This window comes from Gopherus evgoodei, chromosome 11 (assembly GCF_007399415.2).
Source record: "Gopherus evgoodei ecotype Sinaloan lineage chromosome 11, rGopEvg1_v1.p, whole genome shotgun sequence".
Classification (NCBI taxonomy): Eukaryota; Metazoa; Chordata; order Testudines; family Testudinidae; genus Gopherus; species Gopherus evgoodei.
The window spans coordinates 71,645,229-71,670,724 of NC_044332.1; the positions used below are offsets into that span (position 1 = coordinate 71,645,229).

General features: G+C 41.0%; 1 protein-coding gene across 40 annotated transcripts in view; it reads left to right on the forward strand.

The window, feature by feature from the left end:
* The window catches only part of CLASP1 (cytoplasmic linker associated protein 1), a 292,383-nt gene that overhangs the window by 248,817 nt on the left and 18,070 nt on the right, over nt 1-25,496 (forward strand). For 14 of the 40 annotated variants that reach the window (XM_030581023.1, XM_030581026.1, XM_030581025.1 and 11 more), the window contains 7 exons: nt 31-174; nt 1,771-1,877; nt 9,314-9,430; nt 14,548-14,695; nt 15,859-16,105; nt 16,942-17,135; nt 18,559-18,687. In XM_030581023.1, the coding sequence (XP_030436883.1) occupies nt 31-174; nt 1,771-1,877; nt 9,314-9,430; nt 14,548-14,695; nt 15,859-16,105; nt 16,942-17,135; nt 18,559-18,687 (1,086 nt within the window). The remainder of the gene's footprint in view (nt 1-30; nt 175-1,770; nt 1,878-9,313; nt 9,431-14,547; nt 14,696-15,858; nt 16,106-16,941; nt 17,136-18,558; nt 18,688-25,496) is intronic. The other 26 variants (XM_030581035.1, XM_030581041.1, XM_030581044.1 and 23 more) reach the window with 3 other exon arrangements.

Consider the following 25,496-nt stretch of genomic DNA (forward strand, 5'->3'; position numbering starts at 1 on the left):
GATGCTTTTACCTTTTTGTCTTCTTTCTAGGCAGCACAAATAGTCCTGATTTCACTGTTTGAACTGAACACTCCCGAGTTTACCATGTTACTTGGTGCCTTGCCAAAAACATTCCAAGACGGTGCTACCAAGCTCCTCCACAACCACCTCAAGAACTCCAGTAACACTAGCGTGGTGAGATGCTTATGCAGCTAATGCCTATAGAAAAGAGGAGAGTTGCAGAAGACAACACTTAACATCTGAAACAGTTGTTCATCAATGCAGTAGCATGCCTGTAGTCCTGCTAGCAGCGTTGTGCCACAGTAGATTTAATGAAGTTCACTTTCTCTTGGAAATGAAATGTCTGTTTGACATTTTGTTGAAGTGACCATTAAAACAACCCTGCCAGCTCTATTTAGGTTTGATCTGTGTGCTGCCAACACAGAGACTAAGTGACTTAGGAGCATATGAAAGTCAACGGGACTTGTGCTCCTAAGTTACTAAGTTGCTTTTGAAAATCCCACTGGAAGTGTTTATCTTGAGCTTTTAGCTAGGATCAAGGACCTGATTCTTCAAACGCTCTGTGCTCAGCACTGCCATTGAAATCCGTTAAATATCTTATGTTCTCCATCAGGGAACTTGAACTTTGATCCAGTAGGTTTTTTCCATCTCTAACCAGTGCACCTCTACTTTGATTCTACATGAAGCCTTTAAATATTTTTATCCTATTGAAGGAAAAAGTAGGGAATTTTTTGGTAAATCTCTACATTCTTTTTTTCTCAGTTCAGCATTTACCAGAATAGTTTTTGATGCAATTGCTCTTGACTGTAACAACGTATTTGTACAGAAATCCTGTGTAATTCAGATAGCATCAAGTCCTGCAGTCTTTGCACACCCCTTGCATTCAGTGAGAGTCTTGCCTGAGCAAGAGCTGCAGGATCAGACCTACAGGAAGAAGGTGCTGAACACACCTGTGTTTTTGGCGGCATTCTCTAGTATCTTGCACCTTGTGTGTATAATGCTACACAATCAGAATGGAAACATTTTTACCCATGTTGCAATGGTATAAATGACTCTGCAAAGCAGTAGAAAATGAGGCTCTAAATTATTATCTTACACTTGTTTCTCTTGTTACCAAACAAAATCCAAAAACATTCCAGACTATAAAAATAATAAATGTATTAACATAATTTTTAAATGATCAGAATAATGATCTCCATACCCTGTAATACAAAGACTTGTGTTTCAAAAGTTGAATAACTTGATAAACTACTTCTCTGGCAAGACAGCTTTAGGAACAGCAGGACAGAGAATCAAATATGTTTTTAAATGTGAGTTCCATGCTAACTTGGCTGAATGTGCAGTTCGTTCTCTTTGCATGGGCCAAATTTTTCAAAGCTTGCCCAAAATATGTTTACACCTCTTGCATGTGTGGATTCTGAAACGTAGGTCCAACAGGAACATGTGTGTCTTGGCTGGAACCCACATTGAGCAGAGCTATGAAAGGGTGGCCTTCCTAGGCTAGAAAGTATTGGAACTTGCTAGTGAGATTGGGCCAAACCCTGCTTTTGTTTAGACCTTCACTTAATCTTATTGCAGTCAATTACTGTCGATAACACAGAGAGTGATAGCACAAACTAAAATCAGAACGGGACTAATCCTGTCCTTATTTTCATCCATCAAGCTTGCCCAGTGTAAATGAAAGCATAATTTGGGCCCATTTTATTTTTGTCTCCATCTGTTGTGTATACTAACATTTTCCTAATCCTCTTCTTCCTGCTTCTGTATTAGGGTTCTCCTAGCAATACTATTGGTCGGACTCCTTCACGGCACTCTAGCAGCAGGACCAGCCCCTTAACTTCCCCTACCAACTGTTCCCATGGTGGACTGTCACCAAGGTAATGCAGACGTTTAATTAAAGTACTTACAGCATCTTCAAGTGTTTCAATATTAAATGTGCATCTCTAAAATGTGACTCTTCAAATAAGATAATTAAAACCAAGAGTATTATATGCTAGATTTGTTCAATTCAGTAGTGTTTGACAAATGCATACACAAAGCATCATAATGCATGATGAATGTTTGACTTTTATATATGTGATAGTGGAACTGGAACATAAGTCTTATATGTACTTAAAATGTTGCATTTTCCTTCACAACCAACCAGGCGTGGCGCCAGGCACCAGCGCACCAAGCACATGCCTGCAGCGGCAAGCCACAGGGGGTGGCCTGCCAGTCGCCATGAGGGTGGCAGTCAGGCTGCCTTCGGCGACATGCTTGTGGGAGGTCCACCGGTCCCACGGTTTTGGCAGCAATTCAGTGGTGGGTACGCCAAAGGTGTGGGACCAGTGGACCTCCCGCAGGCATGCTGCCGAAAGCCGCCTGACTGCCATGCTTGGGGCGGCAAAATACATAGTCGCCCCTGCAACCCAGCCCCTCCACAGAATCACACATCTGTGTTCGAAGTTCAAGCCTAATAGCTAGAGATCGATTCAAACCACACTATTTGAATCTGGGTCCTGGTTTGGTTTTCAAACACCCTCAAAGAGTTGATGTGCTTAGGTTCAGGATTTTGGTTTGCGCCAATCTCTACTAGGACAGCAATGGCTGCTTGAACAGTATGCCTGGCTATATGGCATGTTGCCTAGAAGGATGTGATTCCATTAAGAAAGACTGAATTCTGGAAGTCCAGTATTGTACTGATGGGATCAGGCAGTTGGGAAGGAGGCAGGATGGGGCAGGGGTTTGAAGGAGCGTGCTCAGCCATGGAAGAGCATGAATGTTGCTGCTAGGCTCTGTGTATAGAAACTTTAAATGTGCAAGAGGGGAACAGTGTTAATTCGTAATGTACTGAAGTCAAGCCCATTGTAACCTACTGCTGTGCTATTAAGTGTTTCCATGGAGATATAACCACATCTGGCCTGATGCTACAGCATGCTCCAGGGTGTTTGCTACCAGATTCCAGAAGGATATTAGATCCTTCTGGGATCTGGTACCAAACACCCTGGAGCAGAGGAGATATAGAGTCAGACCGAATGGTGTGTTGTAATTCTCCATTTTTTTTTTTTTGCTTTACACATCCTGATGCTAGGCTGGTGTAGCGAAGCGACGACTCAACAGTGTGGCGCCTCTTGCTGGTCGTCTTGGGAATTAGCTCTCCAGCATATGGAGCGCCTCCTCCTGGCCAGTCCCCCCTGCCACTGGCCCCATGTCCCTCCCGGACCCCAGTGCCCCTCTTTCCTCAGGGTTCTGCCCGGCAGTAACCCATCATCTGGGTCTCCCCTCCCAGGGAAATCCCCCAACCCTCTATCTCCACCTTGCCTCAGTGGCTACTGCCAGTCATCATCTATCCCCCCGCTCACTGGGACAGACCGCAGTCTGTAAATCACTCATCAATGGCAAGGGGGGGGGTTGGACCTGCTGCCTTTGCCTATCCCCGGGCTGCACCTCTGCAGCCCCAGTACCTTTCTAGGCCTTGCATAGGGCCTGCAGCCTGGGGAGTTGACAAGCTGGAGCTTCCCAGCTCCTCTTGCCTTTTCCCAGCATTTCTGTACCTCTAGTATCCTACTCCCAGGCAGCCAGGTCCTTCTCTCTCCACCACTAGAGAGAGACTCCTTCAGGTTCTGGCCCACAGACTTGTTACCAGGGCTAGCTGGGCTCTAGCTGAGCTAGCCCTTGCTGTGGCTGCTTCACCAATCAGCCTAGCTTGGCTGCTTTTAACCCCTGATTATCGGAGTGGGGCAGTTGCCCCACTACACTGGGCACATATTTGGTTCCCATAAGTGTTGTCACAAGATGTCCTTCTGTTGCTCAGTCCTCTTATGACAGGAGTCATATGACTAGTTAATCTTACAGGTACCTGGTTAGTTTTGCCATCCACATCCCCAAGCAACGTCTCGAGAAAATGTGTATTCTGAAGGCCAAAAGTTTCAGGATGTCTAAACATATTTTCACATCCTTAAATCTGCTTCACTACAGAACCAGCCTTAGAGCTTGCAAGACTAGATTGAGTCATCAAATATGGGGTAAAGTGAAATGTTTTTTCAACAGGGAATTTTCACTAATAAAAGTACTAGGATTTCACTTCAGATAGACGATCCCAGTTGCAGTGCTTCCTCTTCTCCTTGCTAGGATGTTAAGATTTTTAATCGCTGGCACAGGAAATGATAGTCAAAGATCTCTGTCTATGTGATTCAAAATGCAAAGTCATTGGTAATACTTGCATGCAGCAGCTAGTTTTAAATCCGTGACATTTTACTATGTCTGTTTTGTTTTTGACCTTTATAAAACAACCGATTTTCGCCACTTCATTTATGCCATTTCGTTTGTCTTTTTGTTTGCATCCATTGGTACTTGCCTTGTTACCTCTTCTAATTTCAGATCCTCTTATATGATTTTATAGAAATGGTGCTTAACTATTTCCAGTGCCTCAAAATGTCCGTTTCCTTGGGTTTCAAGTTCAGTGTCTGTAGACTTTTTTTTTCATCTACCATGTTCTCTAGGTACAGCTAGAGAGGGCATATGATCTTGGAAGACACACTTCTGTATCAGGAAGCATTCCCTGTCACTGTGTAGAATTCTGGAGGCTTTTTCCTTTGGAACAGTAATTCCTTCAAATTTTCATATAGATCTTGGAAACATGGAGAGTAAGAACTTTGATTCATTTAAAAATACCATGCTTAATTTCCTCATTTTGTTTAGCTATCCAAGAGCAACATTTGAATGAGAAGTGGAAGAAGAAACTGCCTTAGAAGCCATTTTAAAATCTGTAGAACAAGAGTGATTTAAGTTTTGGAAAAAGTGCTAACGGATTATGGAAAGTGATTACAACTCATTATACCAGCATGGATGGCACTGGTATAGTTACCATTGTGTCAGTTTTCAGAGTGATAGCTGTGTTAGACTATATCAGCAAAAACAGTTTTTCCATTGTGTCAATGTCTCTGATACACCCTCTAAATTTTAGAAGATTAAAACTGTCCTTTGATTTGAAATTCAGCAAATTTTTTCAATAAAAAAGATTGAGCCATTTGGGTAGAAATATCCAAAGAAAAGGATTTCTACTATTCCTACGCATCCCTGTGGTTTAAAAATATGTTTGTCTCTAAAGGGTAAGATTTTTATATTTTCAAAGGATTGCACCTCAGTTACACATGCAGTTTGCCATTGCTTCACCTTCTGTTCTATTCACCTGCTTGTGTGTGCATAACTGCATATTTTGCATTAGCAGCTTAAGTGCAACTACTTGAAATATTAGCCTCAATTCCTACCAGCAGCTTTGATTTTGAAAATTACATTTGGATTTGACTTGAAAATATAGATTTCTAGGCATATGTACATCCAAGGCATATATAGTCATATGTACATCCAAGGCCCTAGCAATCCCGTTTGCACATGCCAACTGGATAACTGTGGTTCCTGTGGAGGCACTTGGGTTTTAGTGAGCACAACTGCTATGCCCAAATCTGGAGATCTTGCCCCTAATGTTTATGTTCTGTGGTCCAGGTCCTCAGCTGACTCTGCTTGGCTCCACTGACATCAGTGGCCCTATATCTTTAAATGGTGTGCAAGCTCTTGTTCTTGCATGAAATTACTGGCTTTTGCCGTCTCCCATATTGTTGCCTTCGCAATTAAATTCCGTGATTCTCTTCATGTTCAGGCCGTTTGGCTTGAACTGTAAAATTATGAGTGAACTAAATTGTGTTGATACCAACAGCTAATGTTTTGAACCAGGAGAAACTGTGTGCGCAAATACCCCCTTCTGTTTGGAAGACACTTTGCTTGCAGTGCCTTGAACAAAATGCTTCTGTCTTCTGTTCTTGCTTTCATTAAATCCAGCCAGTTCTGCTTCAGATTCATTAGGGAATATCTACTGCTTTAGTGAGCTGCTTTCATGTGTTTGTATTTTGGGGGATTTTTTTTTCTTGCTTTCTATGGTTTTTAATTTTAAAATATTTTTGAGTAATTTAAGAAACAGTCAAAATATGGAAACTAGAGAGAAAGCACGTGTGTGAAAATGAAGAAAGAACAACTCCTGAGCCAATCAAATGTGACCCTGGAATGAATGGTTTGCCATTGTATTGAATGAGGGATGGCTTTTGAGATTTAATAAATAATGCACTGTAATAAAAAGGAGTATTGGGCTCTAATTACCTAGTATAAAGAGTACCGCTCCAATTTGGAAATGATCTTTTATCAGCCAAGATGTTGCATGCAGATTTTAAATTTGCCTGTGGAGTTCCTTGATTATGTTGCGGGAATAAGATTAAATGAATGGGTCAAATTCTGTCCCGGCTTGCAACCCGAAAGGCCATAAAGTTAAGCAGGGGTGCATGAGTATAAATGATGGGAGAATTTAGCCCACCATTTGTATAGCATGTGCTCATGTTGATTTATTTACAATGTTAAGTGTTGATTAAATGCATTATCATATTTAGGTTACTTTCAGTATTAAAATATCAAATTCCACCTTAGAAAAATAATCTGCACAGGAAATAATGCAACCAAAAAAATAATCAAAATAAAAGGGAATTGTATTTAGTTACAGTGGATTTAAAGGTCTGTAAAATTGTGAGAATTGGGAAATACAAGAAATATAGGGCTTGTCTACTTATACAGCGCTGCAGCTTGCGCCCCAGTAGTGCTTAGTGAAGATGCTACCTGCGCCAACGGGAGAATTTCTCCCATCAGCGTGGGAATCCATCTCCCCAAGAGGCACTAGCTATGTCAACGAGAGAAGCCCTACCATTGACTAGTGTTATCTACTCCAGGAGTTTGGTCAGTAGAACTGCATCGCTCAGGCGTGTGGATTTTCTACACCCCGAGCGACTTAGTTATATTGTCGTAAGTCTGTAATATAGACCAACTCTCAGTGTGTTTCCTTTGCAAAAAGAAGTTTTCACAACTTCAGTGTTAGGTGAGGGGAAGATTTGAAATGATCTTAACAGAGTAACAGAGGTTATGCAGTAAGAGTGAGCTTGTATTATCCAGCAATGCGTCTTACAGGTAGGTGAGATTCGAGATACGGAATTTTATGGTCGTAATTTTTTTTCTGTAAAGCAACATTCTTGCAAACTACTGCATTTCTGTAACACCTGTTGCTTGATTCTTGGCAAATGAGTGAATTTTCTGACACTGCTCTTCAAATGGGTTTTCGAATGGCACTGCTGTTTTGTGCACTAGAATGATTTCTGACTTGTATCTGGTTCCAGTCTTACAGCATCTTTCGCTTATTTATACGTGAATGTGACCTTTTTAGATCCAATGAACTCAAACTTAATAGAAACAAAGTGGCATACTGAATACTCCCAACAGCTCAAGAACAGAAATCTGGAAACATGTAAAGTGAGAATTAATTAATAGACAGAGAGGTGGACAATCCAACCTCACCAGGAATAGGTATTTAGCAGTTTAGAGAAGGGGTGGTTTAAAGGGGATACTACAAAATCAGAGACCTGTATGTCAGAGATACAAGTTAGTGCTTCTAATAACTCATTCTGCCTTGACATAAGCAGTTTGTTCCTACTCTCAGGCATTTGACATGCTCATTGAATGTTGGCTCTAGTTTAATCAGTGTCCAGTTGAAAGTGGATTGTTGTTTTTTAAATAAATCTATTACTTTTATCTTATAATTGTACAGCAGTTATGCAGACATATCACAAAAGAAACATGCAGAATTATTTGAATTAAAACCCAGTGTCTAAGCCAGGGTTTGGCCCAGTAGAAAGGAGAGTGACAGAGGATATGTCTACGCAACAAATTAAAATCCATGGCTGGCCTGTGCCAGTCAGCTCAGTCTCGTGGACCCCAGGCTTGGGATGGAGCTGGAGCTCTGGAACCCTCCCACCGCACAGTGTCCTAGAGCCCAGGCTCCAGCCTGAGTCTGTAAGTCTACACAGCATGAACAGCCCCATAGCCCAAGCCCATGAGCCTGAGTTGGCCGGCACAGGCCAGCTGCAGGTTTTTCTTTGTTGTGTAGACATACCCTGTCTGACCTGTACAGGTTCTAGAACACTGGCTACAGGGCAGGCTTGCCTACCCAGGAGGAAATTCAAACCTGCTGTGATGAGTCAAAATGTCAAAAATAATCTCTGTATAAAGGGAGTGTCGCAGATACTCATGAAATGAGCTTCTGTTTCTCACATGCCTAGCAGCTCACTGTTCTGATCTTCCTATTTTGGGGACCACAGTCACCCTGGAGCTGGTTTACTGCCGAGAAAAGAGAATAGTAGATTCTAACCAGAAAGTTACCCTTCCTTCAATAGGCTACTTGAAGGGTACCACCATAATTACTGCTGGATTGACCCTTCACACTAGAAAGCTCTCTGATTTATCAGGAGCTTCCCCTATGCAATTTTTCAGTTTCACCTCAACTGTGAACTGGAGTGATCCCTGTATGGGTGAGAAGACAATTGAGTCTCCATGGCTGATTCAGTCCTATATATCTCTGCTGAGGTTGCCAAGAATGATGACTGTTGTGATTATTCTTTTTAGTATTTTCCTCTGGTATCTGGATTGTGACCACAGACTTGTGGTGTATGCCACACCAAGAACCATCAAAAAATGCTTTTCATTTATTGCCGAGCTGGGTTCAGTTTGAACCTATGACCCAGAAGTTGTGTTCACTTTTGCTTGATTATAAAACGAGTGGGGTAGCTCAAGAACTGTCATAGGACTAATTCCTGACATTCTTAAACTAAACACCCACTGATGTCAGTGGGAATTTTGCCTGTATATACTGTAGGATATCACTATATGTAGCTGTGTGCATGCACTCAGAACAAGATATTACAAGCCACACAGTACCCCTGTGGGTTTGTGATTAGAATCAATCCCCTTTACCAGGCTTTCTTCCCCTTGCTCTTCTCCAAGGAAATTCCATTGTCTAAAAACATCTGCTCAAAGGTTGAATCCAGATACATGTACAGAGCATAGTTCACTTACAGTATTTTAGGAATTGTGTTTAAAAGCTACATCCCTTACCTGAAATATATTGAATAAAAGAGGCAGGGACCAGCCTGTGTAAATTATATTAATAACAGTAAACATCCAAACGAACACTAAATGCCAAAGCAATGACCTGAAGGAGACCGATGGAGTATTCTTGTCTCATTTTGTTTCTGTTAAATCTTTTTCTTTCTTTCTTTCTTTCTTTCTTTCTTTCTTTCTTTCTTTCTTTCTTTCTTTCTTTCTTTCTTTCTTTCTTTCTTTCTTTCTTTCTTTCTTTCTCAGGAAGCATGAGAACACTAAACCACTCAGATTATAGTTTCTTTTTTTTCTCCCTTTTTTCCTCTGTTTTCTCTCTTCCCCCCACCCTCTTGTCTGATCACTGCAGTCGTTTCTGGGGTTGGAGTGCAGATGGGCTGTCGAAGCACCCCCCTCCCCTTTCTCAGCCTAATTCCATCCCCACTGCTCCTTCCCACAAGACTTTCAGACGCTCTTACTCGCCCAGGTAACAAGCTACCTGTTAAATCAACTTGTCTGAGGTGTCACAATATTATTTACCTTTCATATGATGGAATTTTCTCAAAATGGGACAGGATGTTTCTGGAGATTTTCATCCAAAGGAGAATAAACCCCGGGTTCTTGGTGGTCTGTGAAGCTCTGTGAGAATGGAACTAGCTGCTTTCTCGTCTGCTGGAAATCAGAGAGTATTAACTTACAGAGACTGCAGGTGGCATTTTTGTCATTCATTCCTTACACAAGAAAGTGCAGCATTGAAAAAAGTCTGAGATTGAAGACTTCTGGGAAGTCTTTCGCCTGTTGCGTTTCATACAGTTTGAATTCCAATGCAGAACTCAGTAATTCTGCAGTTTCAGCTGTTCTGATTATACCACATGATATGCAGTCTCACTGTGACATTCTGGGATAGGTCTTCAAACGGAGACACCTAAATTACCCATGTGAAATATGCATGGATGCACACAAATAGGCACTTGCAAATACAAGCTGGGATCTCACAGGGCTGTTGTGAGGATGGGGGGAGGGATAGCTCAGTGGTTTGAGCATTGGCCTGCTAAACCCAGGGTTGTGAGTTCAGTCCTTGAGGGGGCCACTTAGGGATCTGGGGCACAATCAGTACTTGGTCCTGCTAGTGAAGGCAGGGAGCTGGGCTCAATGACCTTTCAAGGTCCCTTCCAGCTCTAGGTGATAGGGTTGTTTTTTTTTAGATAATGGAGATATCCTATAAAGCACTGTGAAGATGAAGCATGCACATACAATATTGCAGTACTTGCCTGCTCACTAGAATCATAGAGTTTCCCATGTGGCTGTCTAACATCACAAAAAAATAATTGATTATTGAATGTCATTGTCACCAGAGCTTTTCAGCAACTATTTACCACTGCTTAGGATCAGCGTTTGCCCGTTTTGATCCTTTCTGGCCTCTACCTGTAGAGTGGGATGAACCAGAATTACTGATCCAAACTTCAGGGAAATTTGAATCCAGATGTTGCTCTTCAGTCACATCTCTAATTTAGATTGCTGGGTTTATTTAGGAAGATAGGTTCAAATCCTGAAGTCTTTCTCCAGGCAAAACTCCCATTGACTGTGCTTACTCCTGACTTTAATGGAGATATTGCATTAGAGAGGACTGTATTTTTTCCCGTAAGCAAGACGTGCCAAACTGGAAAATATTAAACAATGATGTCAGAACTGTATTAGGAGACTTTCATTCAGTGCACATTTTATGCAGTGTTGGCTAAGCTAAAGATAGTCAAAAAACTAAACATTTTCAAAAGTTGCGGGACAAGCTATTGAGCTTGCAGGTGGAATTCCAGGGCCTGTGTTAAGTATCAGAGGGGTAGCCGTGTTAGTCTGGATCTGTAAAAGCAGCAAAGAATCCTGTGGCACCTTATAGACTAACAGACGTTTTGGAGCATGAGCTTTCGTAGGTGAATACCCACTTCATCAGATGCATGTAGTGGAAATTTCCAGGGGCAGGTATATATATGCAAGCAAGCTAGAGATAACGAGGTTAGTTCAATCAGGGAGGATGAGACCCTGTTCTAGCAGTTGAGGTGTGAAAACCAAGGGAGGAGAAACTGGTTTTGTAGTTGGCAAACCATTCACAGTCTTTGTTTAATCCTGAGCTGATGGTGTCAAATTTGCAGATGATCAGATCAGGATTAAACTAAGACTGTGAATGGCTTGCCAACTACAAAACCAGTTTCTCCTCCCTTGGTTTTCACAACTCAACTGCTAGAACAGGGCCTCATCCTCCCTGATTGAACTAACCTCATTATCTCTAGCTTGCCTGCATATATATACCTGCCCCTGGAAATTTCCACTACATGCATCTGACGAAGTGGGTATTCATCCACGAAAGCTCATGCTCCAAAACGTCTGTTAGTCTATAAGGTGCCACAGGATTCTTTGCTGCTTTTACAGGGCCTGTGTTATGCAGGAAATCAGACTAGATGGTAATAATGGTCCCTACCGGACTTAAAATATGTGAATCTGGACATTCTCAGAGACAGGTATTTGAAGTTAATGAGCAAAATAGAATTGTTTTTTCTTTAGAATGTACTTAAATATATAGAGATCAGGATCAGTAAGATCAATATGATTCTGATTTAGGGTCTGATCCAGTAACATAGAAATCAACCCATTGGTGTGAGTGGGATTTGGATCTGGCGCTTCTTGTCTAGCCTCTAGTCCACCTCTGATTACCAAGCACTAAGATATGCCTGTTGTGACAACAAGCTGATAACATTGATGTATACACCAGCCATAAGCTTGAAAGCGAAAGGAGGACCTGCAAGCAAGTGGAATTATGGGGTGCTGCTTAAGGATGCTAAACTGTCGATTACCTAGCTAATTGTGTCGCCAATTAAAAAACACTGTTTTAAGAAAATAAAATACTCTTCAAACACCAGACAAGATTGGTAAATTGCCATATTGTGTTTGATACCGTGGCTGACGGAAAATAATGTTGTGACACCCCTAAAAGCTGCTTATCTCCACTCATCTCTTCTTGTTCATCCTGTGACTCTTCCATTTTTCTGCATGGGTCATTATTTTTTCTGTTGTGGTTGACAGTCTGTTTTTTGGAAGGTAGGTGTAGATCCATCTGACATTTATTTGTGTATTCCTTCATATTACCTATATAATAAACAAACACGTACTGGCAAATGGATAAATGTGTTTGTTCACATATAGAGTATTCTTTCATTTAAAACGCAAAACTGTGCGCTCCCATTATGGGATCTCTTTCACCGATTCACTGTTGAGATATGAAAATAGGCAGATGGCATCTGAATTTAGAAGCCACTGAAGTTTTTAAATTTCATAAAATTATTTGTGCCATAAGGAACACTCCCAACCACTGTCCCTCACACAGAAATGTTCCTCTTTGTTCAGATCTTGCTTTTTACTTTGGCATCACAAATTCTTTACTTTGATCAATTCTTCGGGAGTTGGTTCGCTGCAGTATCAATTTTTATTGTTTTAGGTACAAATTCTATGTTCATGTATGTGTTGTGTGTATGTATATGTAAAGGCAAAATATGGCCTTTAGTATTTGTCAGATGAGTATTGTCCTTTAAGTGAAGGAGTAATAGTTATAGCTGAAGCCTGGGGAGTCAGGATTCCTGGAGTTCTGTTCTTGATTCTGCTTGTTTTTTATTGTGTGGCCTTGGGCAAATCACTTAACCACTCCATTTCTGTTTGCTGTTTGTAAAATAGGTGTAACAACTCTGACATGCACTTACCTCATGGAGTGATTTGCTACTCATTTAACTGCTTGCAAAACTCTTGCTATCCTTGATTGAAAGATGATTGAGTGAGCTCAACATAATGTTTTAAAGTCGATATAACTCAGACTTGTCTGACTCCTGTCTGATGTCCATCAGGAACCCCAAAAGGCTTCCAGTTTCCATTTGTACAGGGTGCAGCCGTATCTTGCATTTTAGAGCAATTTTACGCATTATCCATCCTTTGCTAGCCTGAAAGGTCTGCAATTTTATAATTCCTCAAGGTTCATAAGCAGCTTTTGTTCCCAGCTCCCAGCCTGTTAAAGGGTTTCATTTTTCCTTCCAGCCAGACCTTGCCTCAGAGACATTGTTTGTTTAGAGTTCGGGAGTTGTCCTTTGGTTTCTTTGCCAAAACATACGATGTACATTCCGTACTAGTGCTCATGCCTGTGCTGTTGTTTCTGAGTGAGTGTATTGACAGAGAGCCAGGGATTATATCTATTTCTAATATTCTTTACTCCCAAAGGAATCAAGAGACTTAAATCTTTTCCTTCTTCTGAAGTTCTAGAATCTCTTCCAGAAGGAATGAGAGGTTCTAGGTAATGTTCTATCTTATTCTGTAGAAAGATGGCCTATGTGTCCACAAGTCAAAAGAAGCTTCCCATTTCCTGATTCCTCCACGCTGCAAGGAATTTCTTTGTTTTGTGATAGGATGATGCAGATATTTCATTCTGGGCCCCTTTCTCTAAGCCATCATGTCTTCTTCCAAATAGTCCACAAACTGAAACCCACCTGTGGAGACAGGGAGTCCACATCTGCCATTTATTGTCCAGAGAGTTGATGATATGCATGGCCCTAAATCCTCTGGTCTATTTGTTCCTTGGTTTCTGAGCCCTTAGGTTCCTCCAGAAAAAAATGGATGGTCTCCATGAAACACTGTTGTAGGAGCTGATTTAGACATTACTACAAACTTAGCTGCTTCTCCTCTGGGCAGAACAGAGTCCTGCCAATAACTCCTTATTCTTTTTAATTTTGGAGCAGCCAGGGGCTTATCCTTTTTCCAGTTTTCTTCCTACACCTTTTATACCTTTTGCCCTTGTGTAGTAGTCATTTTTCTTGTGAGACTCCAGAGGATGCCATTTCAGATAGCTCTTAAGGGAAGTCCAGAGACTCATATATGCCTTATCATGAGTGAAGACTTCCTAGTGGTCTCGTGGTGGGATCAAAAGTCTAGTTTAAGATAAAGAGTTAGTTTTCCTAGCGTCATCTTCAACAGTAATAAGTTTCACTAACAGACCATCGTGCAAGTGTTTTCATTTTTATTATTGTAGAAATTTAAATGAAATAAAGTCAGTCAAGTCCATGTAATCATTCCTCTCAAGTTAAGCATCTCTTTTTATGAATCCAGTGACATAGAAGATATTTGACATATTTAACGTGAAATTTAAAAGCAAAAATAAAAGTTTCATTTATATCTGCATTAAATCAGCAAGTGCCACAACTCTTTGAATTCTTATATTCATTGCTTTTTTTTTTTTTTTTTAAACTTAATGCCATTATTCCATTTTGAGAGACTAGGTTTCTGACTATGAAAACTAGGGCACTCGCTGTGGAATTTAACAGTGCACCTAATTCTCTTCTCATTTACACCACTATAACTCCATTGACTTCAGTGGAACTCGTCATTAATTACATCTGTGTGAAAAGGGAATTAGGCCCAAAATCTGCCTAGGTTCTGTCCACATTTTGTTACAAGCCGCTGTTAGAAAGGGAACTCCAACTCATCCCGTTTCGAGCTGGCAATAATGTTATTCAAGGTGAAAAGTTGATTCTTGCTTTGGTATGTGACATCTTACAATATGCCTTTGACCTTTAGCATGCTGGATTATGACACGGAGAACCTAAATTCCGATGAAATCTACAGCTCTCTTCGTGGAGTCACAGAGGCAATTGAAAAGTTTAGTTTTCGTAGTCAAGAGGATCTGAATGAACCAATCAAACGTGATGGAAAGAAGGACTGTGACGTAAGTAGGCTGTTAATAAGATTCTAAAACACAGTTTGCAAAATCAGCCTTTGGTTTGCTGGCTAGTATTTTAAACTCCTTTGTCATGATTTGGAATTGTTTTCTTCGTGTTCTTTGCCATAGAGGTAAAAATCCACATATAATTGCCTAGTCCTAAAATCATGGAGCCAAATTCTATAGACCCTTACTCACATGAAACTCCATTTGAAATTCACTTCTCTTGACTTCAGCGGGAGTTTGGACTTAGTAAGAAATAAATGCTAATATTTGATTTCTCAACATGGAACATGTATTAAGGCTTATAACAGAAAAAGTAAGATACAAATCTTCAAAATGCATTGTTTCCCCCCAATTTGTAACTAATTCATATGAAGGTTTCATAGTAACTTTCTGTTCAAATCACGGAATAGTACCTTGCACTGCATGTGGTTTCCTGGAGGTCTGTGGAACTATTTATGATAAAAGATGTTAGTCATCATGCTTCTTAAGGAGGGCAAAATTGGGGCCATTAATGGTTTTAAATGCTTCTGCAAGTTAAATTTCTGCTTCTTATTGGGAAAAAGGTACATTTAGAGTAGCATAATGTCACTCAAGTATATTTTAAAGCCACGTATTCTCTGGCCTTTTGGAAGACTTTTTTTTGAAGTCATTATAACAAATTTTTGGCATTAACTTGTGCACATTATGCTAAAATTGAGACCTGACCCTCCCTTGCCACTGGGAGCTGAGGTTTCCTGACATTCCTGGTAGAATTTTCAGAGTTGGACTCTCATTAACCTCAATACAAGTCCAGGTTTTTTCAAAGTTTCACTTGCTTCTTTTGCAACTTCGTTTTCAAGAATATATGTACCTGAGCCCGCTTTCTGGGTTTTGCCAAATTGCAGGAGTTTGTGCAAACTTAGAAGTAGCTAGTATCATTTTATTTGTTACTTGTGCTCAAGTTTTCACTAATGAAATCTTTTGGGACGGTAATAGGTACATAATTCATGAAAAGAGACAATATCAACATTTTAATTAATCTTCAGCAGATTAGATTACATGCACAATTTATGATGATTGGTTTTATCTTAGTGGACGTTGGTATTAAATCTAAAAGGCTGCATCTCTGGTGAGATTAAAAGAATAATCTAAAATTCCATTCTTGTTCTATCTGATCCGTTCAGGTGTCTCGAGATGGTGGAATAGCTGCACCTGCCAGCGATGTACGTGGAAGCAGTGATGTCATGGAAGGAGGAAGGATGGCTCTAGATAACAAAACCTCCCTACTTAATACTCAGCCTCCACGCGCCTTTTCAGGGCCCCGAGCCCGAGATTACAATCCCTACCCTTATTCGGACACAATAAACACCTACGACAAGACTGCCTTGAAAGAGGCTGTGTTTGATGATGATATGGATCAGCTTCGGGATGGTTGGTATCAGCTTCTATTATAAATTCTCAAGCAGTTAATTTTATTCTGTATTTTAAATTTACATGTTTAAATTATCATGGGACACAACCCTGCAAATGATTTCTTTATATACATATGCATGCTGTTTTATTCAGGTAAGGGTTCAAGTGACTGCATGAGTAACAGAACTTACATGTATGTTTATTAGGCAATTGTGATTTGTTTCAATTCAGTTTTAGCTGTATTGTTTTATTCATAACCTCTTCCAGTGCTGATTCTGCTGCCATTAAAGTTGATGCAAATTTTGCTATTGACTTAATTGGGAGAAGAATTGGACCCCTAAATTGTTGTGTGGGAACTCTTTCTATCGTGTGTGTAGGAACTCCTATTATGGGGAGTGGGTTTTTTATGTGTATATATATTCATAAATAAGAAGGTTTGTTAGAAAATAATTTAGGTTGAAAACAGGTATCAATGGTTTCTAACTAATAACCAGAAATTATATAATATTGTCTAGAAGTAATGCTTCATTTTCGAAAGTCTGGTAATGAGCAATAAGTCATTTCATTCATGCCCTCTATTTCTTCTTCAGTTCCTATCACCCTAACCAAGTTGCACATTGAAGTGCATGGGTAGCCAGGCATAAGTTAGAACAGTCCTAAAGAGATCCTAGAATTAGTGTGTTCCTGACTAGAGTCCGTTTCTAACCAGTCTTTTGGGGCTTTGCTTCAAATATGGGGTTGCCATATGTCCAGTATTTCTGGCCTGGGTTTGGGACATCCCAATCATAAATCCTGAAAGCGCTGGCAGCTGCTTTTTTTCCCCAGTGAAATTGACCTGTTTTCATTTGTCCTAGAAGTATCCATTGATCATTCTGATTTGGTGGCTGATCTTCTGAAAGAACTGTCCAACCACAACGAACGAGTGGAAGAACGGAAAGGAGCCCTGCTCGAGCTATTGAAGATCACACGAGAAGATAACCTGGGAGTTTGGGAGGAACATTTCAAAACCATTTTGCTCTTGCTGCTAGAAACACTTGGAGACAAAGATGTAAGATGCTGGTGTTATATTTAACTCTCTTGTACATCATTTATTCTTAGATGACAGTTTGTCCATGTTGGTTCTGTTGACAATCCTTTCATGTTCAATCATCTCACTGATAGATTATGAGTTGCCTTCAAATGCTTGACTTCTGTTCCCAGAGTATTATAACAGTAGCAGCCAATAATAATAATAATAAAAATAGTGTTTTAATGGGGAAGAATGGCCTAGGCATTGAACAGGCTACAATAGCGTACAGTAGGAAATACAGATGTAGAACTACTGCAAAAGTTTTAATAGATGATAGTTGACAAGAAAGACTATTTATGGGCCAAATTTTCATCACTTAGATGACTTCAGTCCCTAAGTATGCCCACAAATTAGTGCCATAGTCATTTAAGTGACCTTGATTACATTGGCAATTAATTATGAATATATACTAGTTCACAGGATTGGGGGCGTTTTTATCCTGATTCAATACCACTGTATGCTTGTTGTGTTCAGTAATAAAACATCTGAAGTCCTTTTGAATCTGTTCCCCATTTGCAAAATGAAAATATAATTCTGAAGCAGAGTAGATGGTTTACATTTTGACAATTGTTACTTGTAATTTACGCATCACCATCTGTAGTGTCAGCTCTTGTTGTTCTTCTATATCTATCAGAAGATATCGTGATCTAAGCAGAGGACAACTAAACTGTGTTAGCATGTGCATTGTACAGGTGAATAGCAAAGAATCAGGATGTACTTTAATGGTTCGGTTTGGAATTAGTCCTCTGCTGAAAATATAGTCACTGTTTGGAATGTCTACAATCCAAAAACTTGGTATAACAGTTATATAACTCAAGCGGATGTTCTAGTATTCCCACTAATAATGATCTTTTGCTGCAAAGGGTCAGTGCATAAATCACTGGTGTGGCTTCATTAACTGAATGCTTAGAGCCATGAAAGTAATTTCCATAAAAGCTACAAAAACATGAAGTAGATTCATTGCATCTGTATATGAAACACTGTTTTGAACTGTCACTTTAAAGATAGATAGTGTGAAATCTGCAGAACTCAGTAAAACAGGGAAGTAGAAACAAATATAATCTGAGCTTCATTATCAGTCCCCTGTGATACAGGTTTACTGCTTTTCAGCACTAATTTATATTTCGCTGGAGTAAGATATTGGATTTAGCAAATGTTATATTTGTTCTGGTTCTTTCTCCATCAGTGAGAATGCACCGGTCTATATGAATCTTTGTACAGTGGGGAGAGCTCTGAACCAATTCTGCTCTCAGTTGCATTGATTTTAATCCCCTGTCACTCCACTGGAATTTGTGGAGTGACTCGTGACTTATTTTTGTGTAACTGCCAGCAGAATATGGCCAACATTATCATTTTGCAGTTAAATTATTTTGTTTCCAACTTGTATTTCTCTTTGGTTAAGCATTCAATAAGAGCGCTGGCATTAAGAGTATTGCGGGAGATCTTAAGAAATCAGCCAGCAAGATTTAAGAACTACGCAGAGCTAACCATCATGAAAACACTGGAAGCACATAAGGATTCCCACAAAGAGGTAAGTGATCCATGCTATTTTAACTCTTAAAATAGAATATGCACTGATCAAAGAAATGGAAAACAACATCCTCAGGGTTTATGAAGTAAACAGATTTGTCCTATCTTGACCAAAAAAACCCCCAACACCCTTAATATTAAAGGTTTCTTGGTGTAATCAGCATTTTAGCTGATCCTTGCTGCAATGGAAAGAAAAACTCTTGGACCCAGGACAGCATCTCAACTGGATATGAAACTGTATTGTACGTGGGCCCAATTCCTGCAATCAGCTTTACCTGATAGTAAAGTCCTCATTAATATCAATGGCAGGATATGGCTTTATGTCAGGAAAGACATGCTCTTGATTACCATGAAAAGCAAGCTAACGGCAAAATCCAGCCTGTGTCTCTGCAGGTTTGTAAGGACGGGGAAAGCAATAGTGAACACACAGTCAGTGCACAAGCAGCAGTTCTACATGATGGGGAGGGATAGATGAACTTGGACCACAGCGTGGAAGAATTAGTGAATGGACAGCAAAAAATGGACAAAGAGGGTGTGATATAGAGGGGAGGGGAGAAGTCATGAAGAGAACTGGTGAATGCACACTGAGCCATGCCAACCATGTGCAGAAGTCCACAACTTCCTCCTGCAGCAACAAGTGCCCCACAGCATCACAGCCATGCCTGGTGGGAGATTCTATCATGCAACAGCAGGATCTCTATTAAACTCAGGACACCTGACACCTGCCTGAGGACATGCTGCCTTTTGTCAGGATTTGACCCTTTGTAGGATTGATTTATTCTTTTATTTTCCTTCTGCAGCAGGGATCCACTGAACAAAAAAGGGGAAAAAAGGAGCATTACAGTAGAATCCTTAAGGTAACATTTATATGTCGGTCACCTTCCATGGCATATTTTCCATGGCAAGTGACCCACATAAAAAGAACCACATAAAAAGATCATGACAATTATGCACATATATTAAGCTCCAGAAAGTGACTAATGTAACTTCTCTGTTTCTGTAAGCTACATATTTTCCAATGAGAGCCAAATCCTTCCTGCTAATTCAGCCAACTCCTTACTCTGGCAGAACTTCCATTGAAATCAAGGATGATAAGCTTTGCCCTTTGATGCAGCAGAAGGAAAGTGTTGTCCTAAACTAAAAAGACTTCTACACCTCTACACTATAAGAGCTGTTGACCATGAGAAAGATCATCAGACAGATAAGGCCAGGAGCGGCGCCAGGGTTTTTGGCGCCCTAGGCAGGGGTCCTTCCGCGCTCCTGGTTGTTGGTGGCAATTCTGCGGCGGGGGGGGAGGGGGTCCTTCCGCACTCCCGGTCTTCGGGGCACTTCAGCAGCGGGTCCCGGAGCGAGTGAAGACCCGCCGCAGAATTGCCGCTGAAGACCCGGAGCGCGGAAGGACCCCCCCCCGCCGAATTGCCACCAAGGGCTACAAAATGCCGCCCTCCCAAATCCTAGCGTCCTAGGCAACCGCCTAGGTCGCCTAAATGGAAGCGCCGGCCCCGGATAAGGCTGCCACATAGGATCGTGTAGCTGCTGTAAAAGTAGTTTTTGTTAGATTCTGCAGAAGGTTGTACTGTCTGTTTAAAACAACAGCACAGAGACTGAATATGTAAGATCTGTCTAAAAAGTAGCAAAGGTAGAAACTATTTTAATTGAGGTTGCCAATTAATCACAGTTAACTCAAAAAAATTAATCGTGATTAAAAAATTAATCTTGATTAATCGCACTTATAAAAATAGGAAACTAATTGACATTTATTAAATATTTTTGGATGTTTTTCTATATTTTCAATATTGATTTCAATTACATCACAGAATACAAAGTGCACAGTGCTCACTTTATATTATTTTTTATTGCAAATATATGTACTGTAAAAATGATAGACAAAAGTAATAGTATTTTTCAGTTCACCTCATACAAGTACTGAAGTGCAGTCTCTTTATCATGAAAATGTAACTTACAAATCCAGATTTTTGTTGGTTACATAACTGCGCTCAAAAACAGAACAGTGTAAAACTTTAGAGCCTAGATGTCCACTCGGTCCTACTACTTATTCTGCCAGTCTCTAAGACAAATACGTTTGTTTACGCTGACAGGAGATACTGCTGCCTGCTTCTTATTCACAGTGTCACCTGAAAGTGAGACCAGGCATTCACATGGCACTTTTGTAGCTGGCATTGCAAGGTATTTACATGCCATATATGCTAAACATTTGTTTGCCCTTTCATGCTTCGGCCACCATTCCAGAGGTCATGCTTCCATGCGGATGATGCTCATTAAAAAAAAAAAAAAATGCATCAATTAAATTTGTGACTTTACTCCTTGAGGGGGAGAATTGTATGTCTCCTGCTCTGTTTTACCTGCATTCTGCATGTATTTCGTGTCATAGCAGTCTGAAATGATGACCCAGCACATGTTCGTTTTAAGAACAGTTTCACAGCAGATTTGGCAAAACATAAAGAAGGTACCAGTGTAAGATTTCTAAAAGTAGCTGCAGCACTCGGCCCAAGGTTTAAGAATCCAAAGTGCCATCCAAAATCTGAGAGGGACACAGTGTGGAGCATGCTTTCAGAAGTCTTGAAAGAGCAGCACTCTGATGCAGAAACTACAGAACCCAAACCACCAAAAAAGAAAATGAACCTTCTGCTGGTGGCATCTGACTCAGATGATGAATATGAACATGCGTCAGTCTGCAGCAGTGCCGGCTTTAGGCCCAAAATTGGGCCCCGCACCGTACGTGCCTTTTTAAATTTTTAATTTTTTTTACACCCGGCGGCGGTCCGGGTCTTTGGCAGCACTTTGGCGGCGGGGGTCCTTCACTCGCTCCGGGTCTTCGGCGGTATTTTGGTGGCAGGGGATCCAGAGCGAGTGAAGGACCCCGTGCCACCGAAGTGCCACCGAAGACCCGGACCGCCACCGGGTGTTCAGATTGGGCCCCACAGTTCCTAAAGCCAGCCCTGGTTTGCCATGTTTTTAATCATTATCGAGCAGAACCAATCATCAGCATGGAAGCATGTCCTCTGGAATAGTGATTGAAGCATGAAAGGACGTACGACTCTTTAGTGTGTCTGGCATGTAAATATCTTGCAACGCCAGCTACAGCAGTGCCATGCACATGCTTGTTCTCACTTTCAGGTGACCTTGTAAACAAGAAGCAGGCAGCATTATTTTCTGCAAATTGTAACCAACCTTGTTTTTCCGACTGATTGGCTGACCAAGAAGTAGGACTGAGTGGACTTGTAGGCGCTAAAGTTTTATATTATTTTATTTTTGAATGCAGTTTTTTTTGTACATAATTCTACATTAGTAAGTTCAGTTTTCATGATAAAGAGATTGAACTACAGTACCTGTATGAGGTGAATTAAAAATTTTTTTTTGTTTTTTTACAGTGCAAATATTTGTAATAAAAATAAATATTATGTGAGCACTGTACACTTTGTATTCGGTGCTGTAATTGAAATTAATATATTTGAAAATGTAGAAAACATCAAAAGATATTTAAAATAAATGGTATTCTATTGTTGTTTAACAGTGCGATTAATCGTGATTAATTTTTTTAGTTGCTTGACAGCCCTAATTTTAATCCTTTAATAAATCAGCATTGCCATACTCTCCAGTCTCAGATTTAAAGTGTTTTCCACACTGCTGTCATTTTCTATACAGAGTAATAAGTTGTAATTGTAAATTGGTTTCCTGATAAAGCAGTCAGACAAAACATTTTGTTCTGAAGGAGTGGAGTGCCTTTTATTAGCAGGTTTTTCCTGGTTACATACTTCTCAACTCACCTTGACTCAGCGCCCTTCAAAAGTTCACACAAAAATCTGCAATCTCGAGCAGCTCCCTTCCAGCTTTTTCCTTCATCTTTAAAGTCCCCCAGGGCATTTCCCTCCATGTGCAATTGACAGGTTATGTTGAAATAAAGTCTAATGTTTAAAGTTTTATACTTCACACTCTAACATTTTTGTCTGTCTGTTGCATGCACTTGCGATGCCGAAGGGCTCTTTGGCTTTCATGAGCAGGTATTTAATGAACAAGTCTTGAAATTAACAGGTCATTTCAACAGTGAAAAGAGCGCAGCCCTTTGGCTAAAGTGCTAGGCTGGGAATGAGGCATTTTCTACAGGAAGAGAAGTGTGGTCACAGCTACTTTACCATAGGCAGTTGACAGCCATGCTGTACTCAGTATGACCTTGATCTACAGTTTTATGGACAGTACCTTTATTAATAGACTTAGAATCTAGACAGTGTCTATAGACATACAGATCTTTGAATGACTGCTCAGATGCAGGATGCTGCAGACCATGTTCCCATAACGTTTAAGGGCAAATAATGGCTGCCTTGTATGGGTGCACTAGGTGGTATCACTGTGGGTGGAGTGGTAGTGCTGTCAGAAGGGCTTAATGCCCCACTGGGATGTCAGTAGGGTCCTGGCCCATGTGCAGCAGCTTTCTGGGTAAAGATACACCTGGGGAAGTGCTCTAGATAGCTTTACCTGTACCTTGAGGTTGCTGAATCAGTTAAGTCTGTGAAACATTAACTCAGAGTCCATTTGAGTATGGCTCAGTTGGTCAAACTCTCACCTCGGGCCAGAAGGTCATGAATTCCTGTCCCACACTGGAACTCCAGCTCCTCCTTGGCACAGAATTTGCAGTGCAGTCTGGGGGTGGAGTAGGATGTGCTGCACTTTGACATACTCCCATCTCAATGAGAAGTTAAACTAAAGTTCCTTCTGCCTGTGTTTGCCGGCTGTCTAGGTGGATGTTAAAGATTTGAGGGCACTTTAAGAAAGTAACTGAGAGGGAGAGGAAAATATCTCAGTGGTCAGACTCTCATTCCCTCTCTCATTAAAACAGATTGTAGTGTTAATGGCGATGTGAGTTATTGTTTAGCATGTTTGTCATGTTACTTTGGGGGTATTTGGATGTATGAAGGTTACCGCACAAAATCAAATCCTCTTCTGTCCAGTGTACTGTGTATACCATCCTTTCACTGATTGCTAATTGTGTTTGGAGGGTGTTAATGCTCACACGTGTGAAGCTCTGACTTCATTGGGAAAAGTCAGACATGGTTCATGGAGGTCCATGCTGGGGTGGTGTTGCTGCATTTCAGTGGTGGCTGGATTGAGCACTGTGTATAGTTTGTGCATCTTTCTACGTATGTAAAGCACTTTGGAGTCTTTTGTGGTGGAAGGTGCTATAGAAATGGACAGTCTGGTCAGTCTGAATGTAAGATCATATTGTCAATGCATGAACTGTGTCCTTGCTTTTATATTCCAATAGCTCCCTGCCAATTGTCTGAAATTGTTGCCATAATTTTCTGATACGCACATGTGTCCATTAGAGATTAATCCAGGGCAACCAAAAGTTGGGCACAATGCTGGTCTACACTGCTGGTCTTTATTGTATATTTTATACTTGTGCCGCAAGCTGAACACTTGTTACTATAAAGGAAAGGCAGGTGCAGTAATTTCAGCTTCCTAGGGATGGGGAAGGAGTGACATTATTGGCAGGCGCGTGGGTGTTAGGCAGTGATAAAAGACACAGCTGTTTAGAATTGTTACCTACTTATGGCTGAGGCGTGATCCTGCAACTGTTGAAGTTCATGGGAAGTTACTTGCCCTACAAGTTGCTAATCTGAAATATCTGAGGAGAGAATATATTTGGAATTTTTGATGGTGTTATCCAATCACGGTCAGGAGGGCCTGAACCAGACCCAAGCCCACCTGAGACTGAAAGGGTTGAGTCATGTTCCAACCTAACCCAACCCCAACCCTTCCCCCAAAACGTGAGTCAGTGCTGCCACCACCTCCTGCCCAGTGGGGGGAACAAGGGGTGGGGAGAAAGGAAGGTGTCAGCACAGCAGCAGCCAGAAGCCCTGTTCCTGATGTCCACCACCCCCTGCTGTGTTGTGTTGCTGCAGTGTGATTGCTGCTGTGACTCTTGGACACACTCACTCCACAACGCACACAGTGTAGTGAGGTGGCAGGAGTGGGGCGCACAGCTGTGGGCAGCAGGAGGAGACCTGAGCTGAGCCCAAGATGGTCCGGTTGTTCTCCAACCTTAGCTGGACCAAGCACTTGTAACTGAGTCCTGTTAGCTTCAGGTCAGATTGCAGGGCTCTGTTTGACAGGACCTTCAGGAGCTGTGAACCACTTCAGATGCCATCTCCTTCCAACCCCAACATCCAATTTGGTGGCCAGCTAACCCAATTTTTCCATACCAAGCAGATGATGACAGACAAATGAGTTATCAACATCATCCATTTTGGCTACACCATAGCCTTTCCCTGTCCCTTTTCAGGGGCCACTCTCACAAGAGGATGCCCATTCAAGCAGTAGACTCTCTGCTTCATCAGGGAGCCATAAAATACCACCTTAACATCAGGGAAAAAGGTTTTATTCCAATCCTCATCCCCAAGTGTAGCCTTTTATTTTATTTCAAGTGAATTGAGTAATGTTGTATTACACCACCGTGGGTTTGGCTCTGTGGCTACGATTTTAAGCTCCACAGAGTGAAAGTCTCCTTTGATACCTGCTTCAGATTTAGAACCTTTAGGAACACATAAAGACCCAGGATAGTGACCACACATACATTCACAAGAACAAGGTCTAGCCTGGTTTACAGGTTTTATTAAAGTTACAATTACCCATGCATATAGAAATCCTGTCAAGACCTATGTACCAGTTATAAATATAGTCATGCTCTCACATCACAATATTCTTAGGGTTTGATGTCTGCCTTGACAATTGATCATCAGTAGAGGGATGGTTCCTGCTGTAGTTTTCCCATAGAAACTCATTTTACCCAGT